The following is a 23,449-nucleotide window of genomic DNA, read 5'->3' as shown; positions in this document are numbered from 1 at the left end:
CGGTTGTATGCGAGTGCAGGGAAGGAATGAACTGCAAGCACAATTATCAATTTGACTAAAGATTGTGACAATCATTTCTTTTTGCGTTTAGGTTGTTGTCCTTCCCCGCCCCTCCGATTAGCACGGTTGGCTACGTACGGTGAAAGAAGTTCAACATACACACAACAAAATGAAGCAAATGTATGCGGCTGTGGTAAACGACCGACTGTGCAACTGCATTCATGTAATACACAAGAGTAAACAAATATGGTAAACTTGCACCCCCCCCCCCCGCCCCCGTCAGTACCGGAAGCTGAGCGATGGGGTCCCAGCGGATGTAGTAGGAGACCCATAGCTGGAGCTGCCTCATGCTGTGCGCAGGCGTGAGCACGCGTGTGTACTCCCGGTCATACAGAGGGCTTATAAACTCCTGCTGCCGGCTGTTCACCATGGACCACAGCGACACCGTCCTCTCACGAATCCTCTGTGGTGGGGGGGACATTTTTTTCTCATGAAAAAAATACAAGAAGTCATTGGGCTCATGTGTTACGTATGCCGTCGTGAACTAAGAACCAAAGTTAACTAAGAAAATACATTTCACTTCCAACATTGTGTTCGTTAAATTGCACAAAATGGAAAAGCATTTACATTAAATTAAAAAGGTGAAATGTGTAATGCACATTACTTAATACAATTTTCAGTATTAAATACACAATTAAGTACATCGGTGACATTTTCATGAAGACTGTAGGCATGCTTCATCTCTCAACACTCTCATACCTCCTGCCGCCTGCCTTTCTCACAGTTGCCGATGAAGGTGCCGTAAAGGCAGCTGTACAGGTTGTCCAGTAGCATGATCAAAAAGTGCTCGTTAAATTCAAATGCCGTTGGGAACTGCACACGCGCACACGCGCACACATGCACACGCGAATGAGACTCACGTTATTTACCATAAAAGTAACTTTATCCGAGATCCTGGAAAACAACCTTGGATCGTGCAAGACAATTGGATGAAGCACGGTCAACTGAAGACAGCTGGCGAACACGATGAGAGTTTTTCTGAGGTTCCTAATTAAAGCCTCAGACGGGCCCCACCACTGCTCTCCATGGCTTTGGTCTGGCCAAGAGAATGGTGGAGGCTCAATCGCCCTTCTGCTTCAGAACAGCGACGTATAGTCTAAAACACACTTGCCATTCGCTTGAAGAAGTTGCGAATGATCGTGAAGCCAATTTTTGTTTATATATATATAAATCTCACACTGAACTCTAATCATAAATATAAAAGTGCTGTTTTGTTTGGCGAATGTACCTGCTTCGTAAGCTGCCACACACAGTCGACAAACTGGAGAAATATCGGCGAGCGATCCGAGTCGGCGTGATTCTTGTCTCCGTGCCCCACTCTCTGTACGCAATCATTGGCAACACACCATAGGCACCCAAATGTTGCACGAAAGCATAACAGTTGGAAATTCAACACATTTCATTTCGAATGTTAGTTCAACAAAGCCAGGTCCAACGTTTAATCGCAAAGACACTGAAGTGTAATATTGACGGAATGGGCTTTTTTTATTTTATCTTGACCACTACCAAGAATAGAAAATAAACAACGAAAAACTGTCACATTTCAACACATTATGAATCTACAATTAGCCTTTTGTCAATCCACTGCTGGGCGATGGCCTCCCCACACAATGTCACTGGAGGTTCGTGAAGATTATTCGCCACGCACATGAGCTATCGCCAAGAATGACATTTAGGTCACTGGGTTCAGGATACAGCATGCTAACCACTGTTCCCACTGCTTTCCCGTACACATATATTCACACGTACAAATAAGAACACTTACCAAAATAGACATGTATAGCTAGCCTTGCTTACATGAAAGACGTGATTTAAACTTACATCTTTGAAAAAACTGCATTCAAGCACCATCATTTTGGTAACCAACCAATGACGATCCATCGTCATAGAATACCACATGTGTTTGCAAACAACGCCTCGGCAGCAGCCGACGGCACTTTGCGAAGGAACATTTCCAAGTCCCCATTTTATCATATGAACGTGTGTAGAATCGCAGCCGTCACCTGTTGGAACTTGTGCCCCGAGCTGACCCACTCCTTCTCGACGAGCACCTCGAAGCCACGAAGCGTCCGGTAGTAGGGGTCGAGGAGGAGCATGGCAAGCGCAGAGAGCTGCGCCGTGCGGTCCCAGCCGTCCGAGCAATGCACCAGCACCGACGTGCGCTCTAGCTCCAGCTTCTCCGCTATTCGGATGGCGCCCGACAGCACAGCCTGGTGGGAGGGGCAGCGTTGTCGACATGGGTGAACCCACAGAGGCAAACGGCAGCTCTATGTTATGCCCTACAACCAGCGTACGCAAGTATGTATGTTGAACTTCTTTCGCACCGTACGTAGCCAATCGTGTTAATCGGAGGTGCGGGGGAAGGACAACAAAATAAACACAAAAAGCAGTTTTAAAGAAAATAGTTTTCAGCGACGGCCAACCGACGTCTCGAGCCGCATGCGGCTCTTGAATCCACCACATGCGGCTCTATCGAACGGGCATAATGTAGGACGTACTATTACAGTAGCAAAGAATAATGAATTAAAGTTGCACAATAAGTTGTACGATATAATATTACATATACACTTGGCTGTTGGCAAAACTCACGGGAACTTTTTGCCTCTTCGTCCATTGCGGGTTGGCCACCCCTGCTCTTTGCAAGACTTTTAAAAAGCGGGGGCATGCGACCGATGGCCCTACGGTGTAGTTTTGAACGACACGCGAGCGCCAGGGGTACGTGGCGTCACTCACGCTGACGTGACATTATGTTTGCTAGTTTTTCACGGGACCCACTTAGCACGACGAGATTTAATGGATTCTCAAAGTGACATGTGCTTGAAAAGGATGAACACCCCTGGCTCCTATAATGCTTTAAAAAAAAAAGAAACCATGAGATTTATTAAATTTGTACCAATATATTTCTCTCAAACAACAGCTTAATATTAATTATAATGCACAAATGAGTGCATTTACAATATTAATATAAAATAGCTTATCAATGAGTTTTAACACGGAGGCACTTGATGAACTTTGATGTCATCTTCTTGGTTCTTTCGGTAAAGTCACGTAGAAGGGAAGTAATAAAATAATAAAAATAAAACATAATAAAATTATTCTCACGACGTTTCGGCCACAACGCAAGCAGACTCTGTCGCCTCGACGGACCTGGTTTTCACCTGAGGACGGCTGCTTGCGTTATGGCCGAAACGTCGTGAGAATAATTTTATTATGTTTTATTTGTATTATTTTATTACTTCCCTTCTACGTGACTTTACCGAAAGAACCAAGAAGATGAATCCCTGCAGTCACGAAAGCTTTAAATCAAAATTGAACTTTGATGTCCTAATCACCTTTATGTGCTCGAGCCAATGTGTGGCCTCCAGACTGGAAAGCCAGCGCGACTCAGTGACGGTGGGGAACACCAGTTCCTTGAGCTTGCGCAGGCTCTCCCGCATCACGTGGATGTTGTGGATGTCCAGGAAGACAAACTCGGCAAACGGGTAGGCCTCCTCCGTCTCATACCCGCCACCTTTTGCCTGCGGAAGAAAAGGGACACTGTGACCTTAACTTGGACCACTTTGTATTAAATTGAATCCCAACATATTGGCAAAGTTAAAACTTTCAAAATAAAAACAAACGATAGTCATCAGTTTACTTCATGGCACGTCTAGAACAGCAGAATCGGAAACACTTGCGCCCACTCAACAAAACTTCACTCGCAAAATTATAAAGATAAGCTCCGCACACGAGCTCTGCAAATTCCCACCTTGTTGGCGATTGCATTGACACCTGGGCGCGCGTCATAGATGGCGAGTCTCCGTGATTGGCTCGTGTTCGCCATCATGATCAGCTGCAGGTAGCGCTCATCCTCACGGCTCCGCTTGCCGCTCACTCCCACCTGCGGCTGGCTGCAGCGCGTGAGCGAAGCCAGGTTACCGGGGTGCAGCCATGACAGCACCTGCACAAGTTGGTCCCAGCGGGTAAATCGGCTCCACCACCGTTTGTTGGCAGAACAAAAACGCGGCGTACGAGCAAAAGCGAAACGAACACGACGGTGTGCACCTGTGTCCACTTAGGCCATGGGTGGGGAACATTCCCTATGGGCGGGGAGGGCAGATATGGCCTGCGACCTTTAACCTCACGCGGCCCACGGTAACACGACCTCGTACCGTCACCGCGAACATCTTGGCAGCAACTCATGGGGAACTTGCGGAGAATATTTTCGACGTGGCAACATTTATTCCTGATGCTAGGAAAGAGGCCACTGCAGTGGGGACATTTCACGTCGGATCACTCAAATTCTGAAAGATATTTTGTGACCACCACTAATTTAGAACAAATGTGGCACAGTTGTGGCTATGTTAAGGGACATGATGAATTTAAAATTTAAGCCACTGGCTCCAATTGCTTCCAAATGATTATTAATTGAAGATTTGACCTTTTTTGGTTCCCGAGAGGTCCAAAGTTACAAGCCATACCTTCCTTATATTGTAACTACAGAGAAAACGAAGACATCATTGTTTGCTTTCTTTCAGTCCTTTCCAAACAATGTAAAGAAACACAAGTATTTACATAAAAATATAATGATTATTTTGCAGAAATTTGGTGACCTTGACCCAGACCACATAACCCGACTTGGATATAAAAACAACTGTGGGACTAGAATTCCCCTACCCTGGGCCACATAGCTAATAAAAAAATCAAGCAGAGCTCTTCATGGTCTCGAGATAACAGCCATGAATGCTTTAAACAACCAATTATTTAATCAGTATTATCATGAATTTGGCCAATATCTTCAATGAACTGTAATTTGGAAGCCGTTTAACCCTCTAACTTCCAATTTTTCATCGTTTCACGTCTACATGCTACCTACAAGGGTATCAAATTTCATCAACATTGGAGGTTTTCAGATTTCAAGCCCGTTGATTTGACGTAAAAATCCAACGAGGTGTGTTTTAAACGTGGCCTGCCAAAGCCATCTGAGAGTAATATTTGGTCTTCAGGAAGGCAAAAACTCCCCAGCCCTAACGCAGAAAATGAGCCGACGAAGAGCGGTATTTCTATAATTAGTAGATGTGTGTCCACACTGCCACTTGACCTCACATTGCCTAAAATGTTAAAGACACCAGGTGGCGCTGCAACACAAGCTCTTCCCCTGTCGAAGTGATGACACCACGGCAGCAATGTTGATAGAAAAACAAATTACTGTACCAACAATATCAACTTACTGCGAGTATTGAGAAGAATTTCTGATAGGTTATACGGCCAGTAACTCATAGAAAATATTCAGTTTGTGGACAAATCATATGCGGTACGGGTGTACATTTGCCCAATAGATTACAGCCCTCTGTCAATCCAGTCAATCCACTGCTGGATGAACAGCCTCCCCACACCAGGTCCGCCATGGAGGTTGTTTGATCATACTTCACGATGCTGAAAAGTGCGGCTTGGTGAACAGAGGAGCCAGGACTGGTTTATATAATCACTCAGCACTACCGTTTTCTGTTGACGAGAATCAAATTCGGGTCTCCAGATTCATACCGAGGTGTAACGCTCACTATCGCACCGCTACACCCTCGTCCGTCCCATAGATATTCAGAGCAAAAGCCAATACACAGTGTTTTCCTGTGAGCCCAGAGGCAATTGTTGATCATCTCAATGGTATTGAAATCAGCATTACAACTACCCCCCGCCCCGCCACCCCCAGCATCGTAGGCTTCCTGGGACTCACGGGCAGCCGTCCCCGTGAGCGGAAGGCCGCAGTGCGTCGCAGGTCGTCATCCGTCGCACTGCGCGGCACCACCAGCACCGTCGGATAGGTGTCGCACAGCTCGTACGATTCATTCAGCTTCGATATTTTCCATGGTGGGTTGTCCATGCTCCCTACCTGGACACAGACAAAGGCAAAGATACCCCCGAATAGCCTTAACATACTTTTGGGGCAAGTGCTGTTAGTGAGCACCTATGAAGGCCGGAACGGTGTGGGTAGTCAACACCGGCCGCCTTTGTCTTCCTAGTGGCAACACATTTACACACCGCACCAGGTACTGATTTGAGGCTGAGTCGACATAGGGGAGGCCCAGCATCGGTTCAGATAATCGTGGTGTTGGTGGCCGTGAGCGGGAATCAAACTCGGGTTGTCAGGTTCGTAGTGCGGCGCACTAAAACCGCTGCACCACCGCTCTCCCACCACCCAGACACACGTGCACATTCTAAACCGACCTCGGTATCAACCACGGCGTGCAGGGGCGCGTACCCCACAAGTGCGCAAAACAGGACGCATCGTGCAAACCACTCCCTGTATTCTGTCATCATTGCATGCAGTCATAAATAGGAATCTAATGATGAATGTAATCATTATTGACATGCGTTCAAGATTATTTCAAATGTATGCACATTATATGCAAAGTCAGCTAACGTTCAAGGTCCACTGGACAGTGAAGTGGGGTGGATCATCATGATGTGATATTTGTGCTAATAGTGAACAAAACTGTACAAAGACAGAAAATAAATGAAATTATAAGATGAAACAAAACATACAAAATTGCATTAAAAGTCTGTATTGTATATTATAAACTGGTATTTTGCAACTGGTATACATGAACGTAAACTCAACAAATATTTACTTGAAACAACATCACAACTAGGAAAAAATATTCTAAAAACTCAGCTTATGTAATTAAGTAAACTAAAAGGTGTGCCAAAACAATTCACATCAGTTTCCTATTTTCACAACTCCACATGAGGGAAGGGACAATCGACCATTGAGCGTTTGTGTTTGTTCTTGATAGGCTGTGTGTGGTGTAAAGCCTTGTGCCTTCATACAATATATTTTTTTACGGGAACCACAAAACAAGATTTGGCTTGCAAAAATGCTGGCACTGTGCTCATACCTAAGGCAGTAGCTGTTTAAAAAGTAACTGCTGATTTGCCAAGCCAGCAAAAAAACCCATAACATCAATACAATAATGCACTGTAGTACATCGAGAATTTTTACGCCAACATTTTAGAAATTGAGTCGATAGGCAGGTCACGTGCGTTGGGGTCATTTGTGAGTGCTCTCACGCCTCTACCAAGACGTCCTACCCCAACGGAAGAGGAGGCCAAACACCTTCTAGTTGGGGCCACTCTCAAGCTCCCTTTAGTAGAGACTTTTCCACCAGCAGTGGCATGAGCACGACATTTTCCTTCTTCGATATTAACTAACATCAACCATTATTTTTTTGTCAAATGGCATCCAAAAACAGGAAGTATTTTTGAAAAAGAGGAAAAAAAAGCCTTACGAAATAGTAGCGCACCACATCCGCATTTCCTCAACATTGTTTTAAACGGAACAACTCTTTGGGAAAACTCCATAACAATGATAAGCATGAGGGCAAAATAAAACCCCACTGTTTGCTTCCTGCTAAACGCAAGGCTTTGCGTACTGCCTTACCAGTCGCTGATACTCCTTTTCGGGGTCATACATCTTCCAGCCATCCTCATGGAACCGCTCCTTGTAATCTAAAGCAAACAGCCGCTGGAACACACAAAGAGATACACAAGTAATAAATGCATCAGTAATTTGCACATTATTTAAAAACAGGTAAAATGCACCGAGAACCTCTCATGTACAAATGTGTGCACTAAATGTAACCAAAATAATATAATTTTTTTCAATGTAATTTTTTTTGCCAATGTAACATATTGACAGGGATGCTGCTCTGGTGGAGTGTCAAGCACACCGGACTTGCAAACTGGAAGTCGCCTGTTCAACCTACTGGCACAGAAGCTGAAACCAAAAGGCACGTTTCTTAAATCCTCCTGCAATCTCTCTACCCAGCAGTATTCGTGGGCACGCGGTGAGAAACGGCGTGGTGGTGGGGGGGGGGAAGCGTGGGCACTCCACCCACTTGCACGACGTTTGGCCAGCGTGGAAAAATATGCCAAAAATCACCTCTAAAAGAGGGGCTCTCTTTCGAGCTTCCTCCAGTGAAGGGCCCGTTACACGAGCAGTGGTCTCAACAGGAACTTGCAGGGCTGCAACTTTACCTTTCACCTATGATAGGTTATGTTGACCACCTCACATTAAAAAACTTTTAATCTGAACAAAATGTGATCCCAATGTGGGACATTCCACAAAGGCATGAAAGGCAGCTAAGGCTTGTGACTGCAAATTGGCTATGGCCCAACATCTGCCTGTGGTGTTCCAGTTTGACGTTAACACAACGCAATGTTCCACACAGCCCAACAAATGGTTGCAATACATTTACTTAAACCATACCCCGCTTGAATGTCCCGTGTGAAATGATAACTCCTACAGAAGCGTTAGCAGCTCAACAAAACAGAAGCTTTGTTGGCAGAAGTACAAAACAACTCCGGAAACAGAACAGGAATGATGACTTTCACAATTTTACTTATTTCGGTTTTCCATAATAGAGGTTTTTTGGGTTAAATCGCGTATTGGTCGCGAAAGCCTACGTGTTAAACTATTTCGGTTTTCTTGTTAAACAATGGCCTCACGGTGTTCTTTACTTTACACATTGGAATTCAACAAATCAATACATGGACCTAGTGAAAATTTCCACTATCTCTTGAAACTCATTAATGCGACTTATCAAGGTGCCATTAAGGTTTACAGCTGGCTTGCACTTAGGTTTATTTGATTTAACCAGGTAAGAACTCAACAGACCAGGATAAGTCTCATTTACAAGAGTGCCCTGGATCACCACAATACCTAAAACAAAACACAGCAATGAGGCGACTAAAAATCGAAGCAAACACAAACGGTGAGCTTTATCGTATCTATGTGCAAACAAGCAGCACACATAGGGCACTTTTGCCCTATTCAATCAGCTTATTTATTCTTTAAGAGTTTTTTGTTCATGTTTTTGTTTTTTGTTTGTTGCAGTTGCACCCGATTCAAGAGCCGAATGGCTCACAGGGCTATACCTAATAAATGCACTTGAACTAGTAAAGCCGAATACAAAATCTTCTTTAAATAAATACAGCCAAATTTAGACTTGTGTAGGAACACTATGAAGAGACCGATCACACGCAATATAATGGATCCAGAGTACGGCAATAAAACGTCAACAATAACGCACTCCAACCAGATATGTACTGCACAAGCCAGTGCGGATATGTCGAAATGCAGTGGTACGCACCAGGCCATGCGAGAGGGGAAACGCGAACTTGACGAGCGTGTCAAACACCTTGCGGCGAGAGTGGCCTTCCTGCCTGTGTGCAAAGCGCAGGTTCCTCAGGTCCTGTGGGTGAGAAAAGAAGGGCACGAGGTCAGGTTAAACGGTGAACAAAGGGCCCAAGCAAGTCATAAGGAAACGCCGCGACGAGCAATTCCTACGTATGCATTATGTTGACTTTCTTTCGCACAGCACGTAGCCCCCCAACCGTGCTAATCGGAGGTGCGGGGGGAAGGACAATAAACTGAACACAAAAAGCAGTTATAAAGAAATTAGTTTAACAACAAACAAACAAATCGTTACACACGACAGCCAGGAGTGATCAAATCTCAAGAAGCAAGGATTGAGCCTCAACAGTGCTTGGATGGACGACCGCCACGCACAAAATGGGTGCTGTGGGCTGCTGCGTAGCTGCATTGCCAGCAGAGGACAGTGTAGCAAAATCATTGCTGTACTGATGTCACTGGTCAACAAAAAAAAAACCGTTCATTTCTGGCCTGGACTTTTGCAGCTGTTTTAGACTAATTTCAGGGTGCTGATTCCAAATCTGATCTCAGATTTGCTCTATCACATCTCATTTTATGCTATCGGCATACCCCATTTTCATTGATTTTACCCGAAATTAACTCTGTCACTTATGATTGCAAGTTGTTGCAAGTCAGTGACTGCTTTAGTGTTAAAATATGGTGCTGTATTTTTAGGATAGTGTGTTTATAATATCAGTTTATGTAGATATCCACATTTATTTAATATTTTTCTTCTGCAGTTTTTATTAAAAATGCAATATTTGATATCTCAAAAACCTGATGTGATAGACAGCACCCCAAACTTACCTTAAAACCGTTGGAATACCTTATGCCAGAAAAAGTGTGTTGACCAGTGTTTTTTATGCTCCGCATCTTCACCAACTCACACTGACCAGCGTGGTGAAGTACGATCAGATAACCCCCAAAGTCCACGTGGCGTGGTGAGGCCCTAATCCAGAAGTAGATTGGCAGGAGAGCTGTAGATGTACGCATGATCATTACTCGAGATTCCTGCCCTTAATAGTAGGGTTTAGGTTTGGAAGGACACCACATTTCATCGCACTTATCTCCAAATTTTTATTCTATTTTTATTAGGGTTTTGTTTGTTGCATCTGAAGTGTAATCTACATGCTCACAGGGACACTGAAAAAATATTGTTTTTTTGTTGGATGTGTAGCAAGTATACCGAGCCAAATGCGAACACACAACTTTAACCGGAATGTCACAGCTCAATATTAAAGCCATGCTACGCCTTGCGTGGGCGTAACGCAACCATTTCCACAATCGGGCCTTTACAAAAATAAGTCGGGAACACATTTTTCCTTTGCTAGGCAGTGAAGCATGACTGTGCTTCACAAAGTAGTGGGGTTGGGGAGCATCATTCATGCAATGAACTCATTCCAACGACATTCTTTCATCCCATGGACTTTATACTTGCCAGTCTGAATGCACCTCCATGGCTACCTTCCAATACTGTACTTCAAGTCCTGCATCGTGGCTTGGTACCCACGGGACACCCGCAAAGGGGGTTGGAATGCAACCGCTGTTAGGGCGAGCAGTCAGGGCTCAGGTCGGGTCACGTGAACCTTTTCCCGTTCTGAGACGTCTGCAAGTTGCAGGGTGGGACGTCCCGTTTACCGCCAAATCTCGGAACGCACAAGCGGCTCAACGTTAATTGTACTGAGGAGTAATGCCGTCGTTTTTAAAGACACCGTACTCGCCGCAGAGAGCCGTAGTCACACGCCCGCACCGGATGATAGCTGGGGCCAAACTATGCCACACGCCTCCCCGCATGGCCTTGTAAGAGCCTTGGTATCGATAAAGTTATTTTTTATTTTATTCTGGTTCCATTATCAGAACGAGAAAGAGTTAATCGCATGTCACCCCGCGGATGACCAATCATGATAAATTTCTATATATTTTTAATAGTCTACTAATGCGGTAAACACACATTGTAGAGTGGGGTTTATATCATGTGGAGAACAAAAACTATGACGGTAAATCAGATTTTGACAAAAATAAATTGAAACCGGTATATTTTCATTTAAATTTTCACAAAAAAAGCTACTGTTTACACTCATTGCTACGTAACAGTCACGATGTAGTACGTACTATTAGTATAATAAGTAATGTGTCCCATGTGTGGTTAGATGTTTAAGCAATTCGTACTGAGGAGCAGAGGCCCTTTAGATTTAGTGGAAGTTAGTGCTTTAACACTGTTGGAATCACATAACATCCAAACAAACATAGAAATTGAAACAAATTGGTGGATTCCGGTCAAGTTGAAGGTCGAATTTGGAACCACGTTGCCGAGATGTTAACTACCTCGCCTGGTATACAGGAGTTCGTGGGTTCGATCCCGACACCTGTTATATTTGGAGTTGGCATGTTCTGCCCATGGTATGGATTTCTCTGGTTTTTTCTCCACATTTAGATACATGCATTTAAGAGTATTAGGCTGCTATACATTTCCACATGATAAGCCACTGGCCAGGTCGCTTCTGAAAAATAACTTTATAGCTCAGTGGGCCTTACCTGTTAAAATAAAAAGTAATAAAACTAAAGCAGGTCGCGGGTTAGATGACGGCGCTGAAACGAGTGACGGATTCGGGTGAGGTACTCGCAGGTCTAAGTCGGGCCAGGTCAGGCCAGGTCACGGGACAAATAAATATCCACAGATCACTGCCGAGACAAGCATTTGGTGTGCAATACCTTGCACGTAACCTCCAAGCGGTAGGCATCCTCTCCTCGACTCGAAGCCCCCCCGGCCTTCTCTACGCGGTTCACCACCCCCAGCGGAACATCCAGGGTGAATGGGGAGCCTTCCTCCACCTGAATGAATGTGTACGCACACTCACGTCAACCCAGAATCACCTGGTTTTACCGACCGAAAACATTCATTCTGCCCAACGGAGTGTATACATTGAAGCCATAAACGGCAAGTGATGAGGGTGGGTGGCCTCACGCTGCACATGGCAAGTGGCTGCCCATGGCATTTCCTGAAAACTTAAATGGAAAAATCGCACCCTGTTGATCCTATAAAAAAACACCCTCTCAGTTCAACAACTCTTTCACATGAGAATTTCCTGCAGAAGGTATGGCCATTTTTGCCAAATATCAGCATAAGAATGCAGGCATATTTTATCCAGACACTGCAATATGCATCGTCGATTTAGAATGAAAGTGTTTGAGCTCTACAGGTTATAAAAGACCCCTGAGATATGCGCAAAGAATGAGCTGCTTGTGAGTTTCACATATAAATCTTCACAGGGTTGTTGTGTGCCGATCCATACATAAAAAACATGCATTTAAAGTTTTACATCATTTTGACAAAACCTTTGACATCTTTGGCACGTTTCTATATAAAAAAAAAAATTAGGCCTCTATATATATCACGACTGGTGACACCAATAAATTGAAACAATTCTGATAAGAACAATGATTGCAATACAGCATGTAAATATCTGCTCAAACCAATGAATGGACCAATACCAGTGCATTCATTGTGCTGTCATTTGTGCAACTGTCATTTTCTATTGATGTTTTCACAAAGTATTGTAATCTTAATCTCGCGTGAATTAACTTACTTCTAAAAGTATAGCGATGCGTGGCCCTATATTTAAAGCAGATTTGATACATTTTTCACCAGCAACCTATTTGTGCACACGTAGGACGCTGCACAGGCGAGATGTTAACTACCTCGCCTGGCATGCAGGAGGTCGTGGGTCCAATCCCGACCCTGACGCCTGCTGTATATTGAGTTTGCGTGTCTCTCTCTCTCTGTGGTCCCATGCATTTTCCCCCAGGCACTCCGGTTTTTCCCTCCACATCTATAAACATGCGTTTTGAGTATTTGGCCGGGATAAATTTCCACATAAGCCACTTCATTAGTGGCCAGGTCGTTTATGAAAACGAGCTAGATATAGCTCAGTGGACCTTACCTGGCAATACAAAAATAGTAGTCGTGCAACTGGTATTTTATATAGACGTTAACATACCTGGCCTTCACATATATCTGCCCAAACCTCAGTCCCCAGCGAGTCAGATACGCGACGCTGAAAATGTAGGCTTGCGTGTGTGCAGGAAAGAGTCACTCTCTCTCTCTCTCACCCGCTCTTTACTCTGGAAGTAGAGCCTGTAGCTGGTGATGACGAGTGTCCCGCGCAGTTTGCCAGCGTAAGGACAGAGGTAGGTCACACCCGGCTCTGGCAAAAACGGTGCGTTGACGCGAGAAAACCAACGACGACACAATGACGGCAGGAGCAATCACATAATGGCCATTAATTGAAATGCACCAAAAAAATTAACGTGGGAACGTCTTCCAACTTTTGAAAGAATGCTAATCATTTCAACAACAAAACCTGTCTTTCTTGTTCGTACAACGCGTGTTTTTGCCTCCCAAGGAAGTACAACTCCAGTGTGTGGTTAGCTGCAAAGATGTACATTTCCAGTATGCAACACATAACACATTCGGTCACCTTCAGCCTTTACAGATTCTCCAGGTAGCAGGGGCATGTCTTTGGTGATAGAGCCCCAACTGCCGTCACCAAACGGCTGCGTACGTAAACACGCAACAAGCCGGCAACATGTTAATAATGATGCAATCGTCGCACAAAACTGCACGCAACTTTTCATGTTCATCACATAAAATCTTTAAAATGTTTTATTAGTAAATATACATTTTTAAACACTCAAAATTGTACATGGTGAAACATATTTATATATTCGATTAACCTTAAGACAGTAAGAAACAAGGGTGCAAAAGCAGACAGAAGTACACGACTTGTAATTTCCTGTGCACACCACTTTCATAAACTACTACTAGAAATCATTGGCGTAGGTTCATTTTTGTTGTATAACTATGACTTGAGGTTAACAGCAACAGCTTAGGCAAGGATTTAAGCGCATGCATAAAATAAAACTGCAGTTTGACTTTGCGAAGCAGAAGCAAAAGTAAAGCAACAGAAGGCTGGCGGAAAAAATGAAAGGTACGAGGATAGATTTGACAAATCCCTGATTGTAAACCTGTATGTGAGTGGAGTGAGCGGTGAGTGTGGCTAGGCCCGGAGTCGCGATCGAATGCCAGCGGACGTGTCCCCGAGGAGGGGGTCTCATCTGGGACACCAGAAGCAGGGGAGCCATGGGGAAGGGTCAGAGGTCAAGGGAGTAAGGGTACAGGATTAAAGCGGGGGATGAGCAAAAACAAACAGCTAACGTGGAGAATAAAAATCAAGCCACTGTCCCAGCCCTTATCATTAACAAGTCTCCTTGATTGTTGTTGTTATTATTGTTCACGAAGGAACGCCTCACCGAGTCTCCAACTCATTTTTCAGGAGGGTCCCGCAAAGTTTTATTGCAAGGAGGTGGCGGCGATGTTGCCGTGTGCAGGCTCAAGTACATTTGAAGGAACAACGTTTAGCATTGCCATGTTTGGCCAATAGCAGTTGCATTGTATTAATTTTTGTTAGCTCTAGGAAGAAACAAAGCGAACCCCCGGAGGAAACCCATGCAGAACGGAGAAGATCAACTCCACAAAGAAAAGGCACCCGAATTGGGAATCGAACATAGGGCCCTTCTTTATATGAGGCACAAGAATAACCAATGCCTCACTAAATTTTATTTATGAATGGTGGGTTTAATAAAGCAGTACAAGTTTTCTCGGTTATTACAATGTGCAACCCAATAACTTTAAAAAGACAAGCTCCGGGTCATAAATTCTTGAAGCAACTGGACTCATGTAACACAGACAGTCTTTTGTCAAGCCACTGCCGATTGGTGATGGTCATGAGATTATTTGACCCTACTTCACCACACTGGTCAGCCTCCGCCAACCCACACTAGTCAGTGTGAGTTGGTGAAGGCGGGGAGCACTCCATTGTTGTCCAGTACAACAATGGAGTTTGTGGCACAATCCGCTGTTGACAGCATAGCCGTTGCCCATCCAACCGCAATCCAGGTTCAACGCTGCATTCTGGGCAATTCGGTCATAGGTTAACACATATCACTCTCGAATAATTATAAAACCGGCCTGATGATTTGAATTATGATTTTTATCATTGGCAGAAATCATAATGAAGCAAGTTTAAAGCAAAAGCATAATAATAACAATACGTACAAGTTAATGAAATGCGTAAACAGCGGTGGAAGTGGGGCCAAAATACCGACGCCATGCGGACCAGCCCTGTCAGAATCATCCAAACTAATTCGGCACACCTGAACATTAAAACCCTGCTTTTAGCCTGAACTTTGTTTGGCTCCAATTCCACCACGAAGTATATGTGAGAAAATAAAAAAATACATTTAAACTTAAACGAAAAAAAGCATAAAATGGTAATTAAAGTATGTGGCACATTTGCCCGAGCAAATATTTGCGAAAGCGCAGACAAACCCAGGGTTATATGGTGGGTTTTCACGAAAAAAAAAAACCTGATAGCGCTGTTAAAAACTTCAAGCTCGTTCACATACAAAAATGTATAAACACACCATATGTTTCATGTCCGGTGTTGATAAGCCTTTGACATATATATTCATAGACCCTATATACTGTATCTGCATGCTCGAAAACACAGAACTCTGTCTGGAAACCAAACCTTTAAGTATGAAGACATTTATAAAGGGCACGCACACATTGCAAGAGGAAACGCTTCTCAAACACTTTTTGTTACGCGATTGTTAACAACCATGGTCAATCCACTTCTCTATGAAGGCCTCCCAAAATCACTGCCATCTCTAGCAATAATAAAAGTAACACCGTCATATTGTTGTGTTTGTGCCATGAAGAAGGGACATTGCCCACAATGTCACCTATGTTATGTTTTACTTTAAACGGCAGTGTTACTGACGAACGTGTCGAGTTTTTTTTTATAAAGTTATTAAAACAGCTGATCTTCCAAAGGCCATGGGGGCTATTTATGCTGTTGCTTTGTGCCGAAAATAGCAAACACGGCCACACTGCATTCATTCATTGACGTGCCCAAGCAAGTCGTGCAAAACTCGGGGAAGTTGAGGACTAGCCACAGACACCCAGACAGTAACGTAACATTGCAGACGACGCACGAATTGGGTTCCTGTGTAAAAATCCTAAAAACACTTGGATCCTTGCCACAGAGGCACCAGTTAATCTTTTTAGGAAAACTGTGTTGTTTTTACACCAATATCAAATAGAATGAAATTAAATAGAAATGTCGGTACAGTAATATGCATATAGAAAAAAAAAATCTGGATTTAATAGATATAATTTCAGACTTGCAAAGTTGTAAAACAAATGAAGAATCATTACTAAATATATAGAGAAATACAATAATTTGAAAAAAAATCTGATGCAATGTGCTACGCATAATTTTTGGGGTGAATGAGGCTAAATTGTATATTTAAAATAAAAAAATACTTTTATCATAACTTCATATTTTAGTTAACACATTTCAAAAGTGTATTCCACGACATAGTTGTCTTCACAATAAAATATCTGTATTCTAAATTATTGCATCATTGACCATACGTTTGAACTGATGGTGAGAAATTAAAGGTTGTGCTCATAGACATAAGAGTAATACAGATTATAAAAGCAGAAATGATTCTTAGAGGACTATGGAATTAGTGGCATTCACAAATGCTTTTAGTGGGAAAAGATTAATTATGAGGCTTAACAAAGTTATTCGCATCTTGACTTATTGGAATAAGTACTCTACATCCAAGAACTGTATTCAAGAGATAAACAAAAAAATAAAATATGTTATTCCTTAGTTGTCTGGAATGAGCTGCCGAAACATATTGCTTGCAGAGCTGGAAATACTCACATCAAGCGCATTGAATGGCAGTGAAAATTACATTATCTACAGTTTTTCAAGTCGGTTACGGTAAACTCAAGTTTATGGCAAAAACATAAATTCAGTACTTGGGAAAATTGGTGAAACTAACGTTACGAATCAAAGTCAAATTGTCATTCTGACAGTGCTCAACAGATGGTACATGATACAGAGCGTTCAAAGATTTTAGATGGTTGCGGTTTTGTGACCGTGGCTGGCGGCGGCACTTACTTTGCCGTCTGACGAGTGGCTTTCTCCAGACCCGGAGGAGGCGCTGCCCCGATGTGGCCTCTCTGACTGGGTCGATGAAAAGGCACTCATGCTACAGCAGGCAACAAGAGTTACACACGCATACATGCATGCATGCATACATGAATGACAGCTTGACTCACGTAGAACAAAGATAGCAGTAATCATTACCACGCTGTTTTACAGATTCCGTTTCTGTATTCTGACGCTGATGATATATTTCCACAAACCCACGATCGTGTACATCACTTTGTTAATCCACTGGTGGATGAGGGTCTCCTCGTGCTGTGCATGTCGTGGGAGCTATATGACCGCATTTCACCATGCTATATAGTGCGAGTTGGTGATGGCGTGGAGCAGACACGGAAAGCAAAGAACTACAATACAACATTAGGCTTCGCTGCACTTACCCTCTGCTGCTCACCAGTCTACAACCACCTGCGATGCATATTGATCAACCAATCCAAGCACAAGAGAGGCTCAATCTTACTGCCAAGATCTAACTAGATCAGGTACATTCCAGGCAATTGTCAAAGGTATAGCTGATGGCACATTCTATAAAACCACGAACACTAACATCGCAAATTTGTCATCACCTTACAGGGTAACGTGGTATGTGTTATAAAAACAAAGCAATGATCTCATTTTAACACAGGTTAAAACGTATGTTGGATTGTTGTATTTTTAAATATAAAATAAATATTGTTCAACGATGTAGGGTGCGTTATTATTGCATGTATGTAGAACTTATTTTGCACCATACGTAGCCAATCTTTTGGGTATTATGCCCACATCAGTCTACTGTACCTCAACTGGCTGGCAATGGAGCCAAGCAGAGACCCAAAATAGACGCGTGGTGTGTGTGCTGTTTTGGCAAAGCGCTAATCATAAGTACTAATCTGAATAAGCTACGTCCTCAGAAATCATCACACAATCTTAATGCCACCAGCTGTTCAAAAATAAAAATGCTACTTGTTTACACCAATGCATTTGTAGATGACAATCACATTTACATTTGAACACTTCTCAAATCTGTCATACATTTGGAATCGATATATGCCACCTATCACAAGTCTCACATGCAGGAATACACCCGTTTCCTTGAAAAATCATGTAATATGTCATTATCTATAGATATAAAAGGGAAATTTGTGGAAATGTGTGTCTGTTCAAAATGTTTAGCGTACTTCCCGACATGCAACAAACTTTAAATTTGCCATGTGGGTACTTTCCAGACTGTACACCATGCAAAAATGATCAAAAAAATACACTTTTGTATTTTGATGAGCTGTGACGTCACATCTGTCATGTGACCCGTATGTGGAAGCGGAACGGAGTGTGTCTGCTGATGTCACCTCCCCCCAACCCTCCGCGGATAAAGTGAAATACAAATGTGTTGCAGGTCTAAGGCGTTCTTCGCGCAGCATTAGTTTATTATTTGAGTCGTTTACTGCCGTACGCACCCTAAAAGTTGTGTGTGTCTGCAGCAAGCGCGTGTGTGTGTACCTATGGACGCGCACTCATTTGTGTGTGGGGGGAGCGGTAGTGTAGTGGGTAGCGCGCTGCGCTACGAACCAGGCGACCCGAGTTCGATTCCCGCTCACGGCCACCACCGGTGACGATTATTTGAACTGGTCCTGGGCCTCCTCTAGGTCGACTCAGCCTCAAATGAGTAATTGGTGTGGTGTGTGAACATCGCCACTGGGGAGACAAAGGCGGCCGGGCGTGGTGAATCCAAGTCCCGGGCGAATCCGGGTAGTAAAGCTAGTCTAACATATAAATAAAGACCGAAACCCCAACATATGCTTGTAAAACACTTCCAATTCAGTCTTCTAAACTTTGTTATTTGTAAATAATGAGTTGCATATACTATTGCAGTAACATTTTTTCTCCGATAATTTCTAATTAAATTCAGCAGAACAAGTTCGTAAAATGAATACGAATTTCTATATACCTTTACAGCAGTTGACAGACAGCTAAATTTAACATGACAGGTCATTCTAAATGCAGTGCACATCTTCTAAAACCACTGAGCAAACGCTTACAAACAAGTAGAAAAAGCACTTTAATTCTACTGCCAATACTCCATCTCAACCTAGTCTCGTAAAAACACTAAGCCTAATCACTTAGACAATTTTGCTCAGTCAGGCATCACGAAAATCACCAGTTAGAAAGCAATCTCTCCTTGCCTCAGAGGTAGTGACAGATGACACAAATAATTCTCCAGTCACATGTTTAAATAAACACTATCTCCAGTGTAAACACTCAAACTTTTCTGATTCTCACTTGCTCCAAGACAGAACACAATGCATTACAGTGCATTAATGATTCATAGAGGCCCATTCGTTCTACATCCTGACAAAATTCCTTAGTAAAGTATTAAGACATTCATTTAATGAATGCCTTTCAACCCCATTTGCAAAGTCCAAAGGGCACAAACACGCCTCCTTTCTCGGCAGGGTATTATTGTGCTTGTAATATTTAACTGGGACCACTACACTATCCTTAAAGGAAGCATACCTTTTTCTAAGCGTTGGTAGGTTTTGAATAAAAGGCATGCCATTTCAAGACGCTCTTGTTGTTTTAAGTAATCCTGCCACTCGCTCCTTTTCCAATTCTCATGAAATCCTGTTTGGTTCAACATGTTTCTGACATTTTATCAGTGTCATAACCCCAAACTGCGTTACATTATTACTGCGACAAAAAGTTAATGTCAAGTAAAGATAGGTATTTATGTTGTCTACGCCGATGAAAACACGTGTGTGTGTGTGTCATATACGCACGTTACAAATGCTGACTTGAATGGAATTGCGGATCAGTGGTTAACAACATTGCACTCTAAACCTGGCGAAGACGTTTGAATCCTGGCATCATCGAAGTATCTAAACTGGTCCTGGGGACTTCCCCGTCTGCTACACCAACACGCAAGAAACCAACACAGTGAAGTATGGTCAAACAAGCCCCGTGACCGATATGGCATGCGGAGACATTTACCCTATACACCAGTGGATTGAAAAATGTTTGAAAATTAAGGTAAGGATGAAAACAATGCATTATTTTGTATGCCCAATGATTACATACCATACCAGAATATTCTTATTACAGTGCAATACAATAAGTATGCATCATCATGAAGTGAAACATTTTCCTTGCGGCGATGACATCAGTTTAAATGGCTCACCACCTTTTCGATCAGGTTACATTGTAATGCACAACCTTAATACTGTACAAAGCGCATTGCATGCCTATATAAAAAGCACCGTCCCTGTACACAGTAAGCGAAATTATTTCTTTAAAACTGCTTTTGGTGCCTGGTCTGTTCTCCTTCCACGGCACCTCCGATTGAAACGGTTGGCTACGTACGGTGCGAAAGAAGTTTAACATAGTTCATGCAAACAGTAAATGTTACATCCTGTATTAACTAACATACCTATGTTAAATTTAGGTGATGCTTACATACACGAGCACACGTCTCATTTTTTTTTATTGCTGACCCATCTATTTATGTTTTACCAAGGGAGATCTGTAAATACTTTCGTGACTTATTTGGAGGGGTGGGGGTTAAAGTTTACTTACGAAAGCACTGGCCAACTGAGCAAAAAAAGCATAACTGAAATGCTGCCTTGATTTGCCATGGAAAGCAAAATAAAGGGAAGCAATTAAGTTGTTTTATGCAACCAACCACGGATATAACCAAGGGTGGAGTCGCTCTTACTCACTGCGGCATTACACTATAAAGCGGACTTTAATGTACCTTCAGAACATTCCTCATGGGCGCGGTTTCGCATTTATAATCATGCCAATCAGTCGTGTTTCTCATATCTCACAACCGCAATATAAATGTCAGGCTTTGGGGCACCTGAATTAAACGTACAAGTCGTTCCGTGGTCTTCAGCATCGAGCATGGCATGATGTTACATCGTGGGGCACCACGGTAGCGAGATGGTAACTACTTTAGATGATCTATGCTTGTGTATTTACACTTGTAAATAGTGCCGTATTTATACCTGATTCGACATGTCTAGAATTAGTTCAGAGCGGTGGCGGATGGGGGGGGGGCTAAATATCTCTGATATTTCGCTCATGACACACCAGCCTACTATATACAGTACTACTACTACCATACACAAGCGTCACACAATCATCATCATCTCATATTATATCTCATTATAAAGAGCAAGTGCCAGTTTGTTCCTGTGCCCAGAATTTTTTTAAAGCCCATTTTTTGCATCTCATAACATTTGTGAAACATTGAGATGCAATGACACGTTGCTTTTGGAGAGGTCTAAACGTCAGTAAAAATGTACATTAAAACAAGTGTTAAATATTACATTCGGTTTAAGATAAGTCAGATTGGCGACACACGTTTAGGACGTCTATTAAGTTCACCAACTCATCGATTTAAGACAAACTTCATAAACGACCCCGTCTTAGAACACGACTCAACACATCTGAACAACGGCCAGTGATTTTCTTTCAGGTAAAGCCACTTTAGCAGAGGAACGAAAAGGTAATACATAAACAGTTATTGTAATTTTACAAAAAATGCTTTGTGTCAATAAAATGTTTTATCTTCAGTACCTCAGTACTCCATTTCACACTTAACACTCGTGGCCTATGGAGGACTAGGGGCAACTGTTTTATAACATGTTATAGCATCAATAATGGTCAATACGTTGTTTTTTAAAGAAATAAATACTCCTGAATGTTCTTATTCATTTCTAACTCGCCTCCACATTACCTATAGAAGATGACGTCCCGTAGAGGCCAAAATCTTCTCGTTTCTATAAAGAAGAAGTCGCTTGAACGACAGTAGCTGGCATCGGATTCTTAAGCAGTCTCCAACATTGATGTCGACATGCGTACTGAGAGCCCTCTCATGAAGACGAGCATCCCGTGAAACGAGTCTAAAACGTCACATTTTGCGCAGGGATATCCGATTAAGTAATCGATTACTCTACCGATTAAGAGAGAACTTCACTTTGCTGTGAACAGGGGGGTAAATCAGCTGGCCGTGGGAGATTTCTGCATCAGCCGCGATCCCGGGCGAGGCTTGCAACGGGCGGAGGGGGGGTTCCTGCCTCTCCGGGGCTGGACATGAGAGCAGCCGCTATTTTTAAAGGGTTCCGAATGATCTCCCACAGCAGGAGAAGAAGAAAAAAACACCCTAACTTTCAGTGGCTTGAGGAGATGAACCGCAACCAGCGTCTCGTCTCAGTTGACAACACATCGGTGCGGCTCCCCACCCAACCCCACCAAGTAGTTGTCACGAGTGTGCGGTGTGTGCGTGAACACATCGCTCGCAACGAGTCACCCGTGGGTCGATCTCTCTCCTCTCTTCTCTCTCTCTGCTGTCAGAAGCCCACTGGGGGGGGGGCAGGGGACGGCATCGCATCCACGCCCCGGGTCCCTCTGCCAAGACTCTGTGCGTGCATTCCGCCGCGCCCTCGCAAAGCCTTGCCAACATCGGACACCATCACACACGCGCACGCCTCTACCCTCCTACCTCCTTGCTCGTCGCCAACAACAACATCATCACCACCATCATCCCTACCACCCCTGCCACCACGTCGAACCCCCCCCTCCCCCCGTCGCTTTGAAACTTCCCCTCCTCCCCGTTGCACCTACGGCTCACGCCGTCACCGCGCTGCGGGCTCGGGACGCGACGGAGGCGGCCTGGGATTCTAGTCGAGACCGGTGCGCGACACCGCCGCTTAGGCCGCAAGGAGGTGGTGGTGGTTGGGGGGGGGAGGTACCGAGTTTGAAGTCGTTCGAGAGAACGAGTGCGACGATTAGCAACGACGACGACGATGACAACCGAACAAACAACCGACGAAGGAGGCCGAAGCGGACGCGAGAAAACTTTGAGCAACAGGTGCGAGCCGCCCTCGACTGCGCGGGGATTTACGCGGGGAGGAGGAGGAGACGGAACGGCGGGCGGACCTGTGATGCGCGTTCTCCGCGGCGTCCGAATCCGAGCGGCTTCTCTTCTCCATGTCGGTGTCGCCGCGGCTCCTTGGCGATAACGGCGAATAAATAAAGGGACGAGGACGGGGAGAGGAAGGAGAAGGAGGAGGAGGACGGGAGCGGCTCCAGCTCACCGCGGGGTGGCGGCGGCCATGCTGGTTCCGCGCGGTGACGTCAT

The 23,449-nt window shown here is 43.8% G+C and overlaps 1 protein-coding gene across 3 annotated transcripts in view; it reads right to left on the bottom strand.

Annotated features, from left to right (window-relative positions):
- Positions 1 to 23,449, bottom strand: part of MTMR2 (myotubularin related protein 2) — a 28,850-nt gene extending 5,401 nt beyond the window's left edge. The window contains exons 1-15 of one of the 3 annotated variants that reach the window (XM_078863260.1): positions 23,248 to 23,449; positions 17,287 to 17,377; positions 14,276 to 14,365; positions 13,729 to 13,804; positions 13,361 to 13,455; positions 11,963 to 12,082; positions 9,189 to 9,290; positions 7,478 to 7,561; positions 5,774 to 5,929; positions 3,809 to 4,000; positions 3,393 to 3,578; positions 2,064 to 2,270; positions 1,289 to 1,381; positions 760 to 873; positions 287 to 463 (exon numbers count right to left, since the gene is read on the bottom strand). In XM_078863260.1, the coding sequence (XP_078719386.1) occupies positions 287 to 463; positions 760 to 873; positions 1,289 to 1,381; positions 2,064 to 2,270; positions 3,393 to 3,578; positions 3,809 to 4,000; positions 5,774 to 5,929; positions 7,478 to 7,561; positions 9,189 to 9,290; positions 11,963 to 12,082; positions 13,361 to 13,455; positions 13,729 to 13,804; positions 14,276 to 14,365; positions 17,287 to 17,377; positions 23,248 to 23,300 (1,836 nt within the window). In that variant the 5' untranslated portion in view covers positions 23,301 to 23,449. Of the gene's footprint in view, positions 1 to 286; positions 464 to 759; positions 874 to 1,288; positions 1,382 to 2,063; positions 2,271 to 3,392; positions 3,579 to 3,808; positions 4,001 to 5,773; positions 5,930 to 7,477; positions 7,562 to 9,188; positions 9,291 to 11,962; positions 12,083 to 13,360; positions 13,456 to 13,728; positions 13,805 to 14,275; positions 14,366 to 17,286; positions 17,378 to 18,879; positions 18,898 to 23,247 lie in introns of those variants that run through there. The other 2 variants (XM_078863261.1, XM_078863262.1) reach the window with 2 other exon arrangements.

Source organism: Lampetra fluviatilis, chromosome 15 (genome assembly GCF_964198595.1).
Source record: "Lampetra fluviatilis chromosome 15, kcLamFluv1.1, whole genome shotgun sequence".
NCBI classification, from domain to species: Eukaryota; Metazoa; Chordata; class Hyperoartia; order Petromyzontiformes; family Petromyzontidae; genus Lampetra; species Lampetra fluviatilis.
The sequence above is the reverse complement of the archived record's forward strand: the minus strand, read 5'-3'. Positions and strand labels throughout refer to the sequence as shown.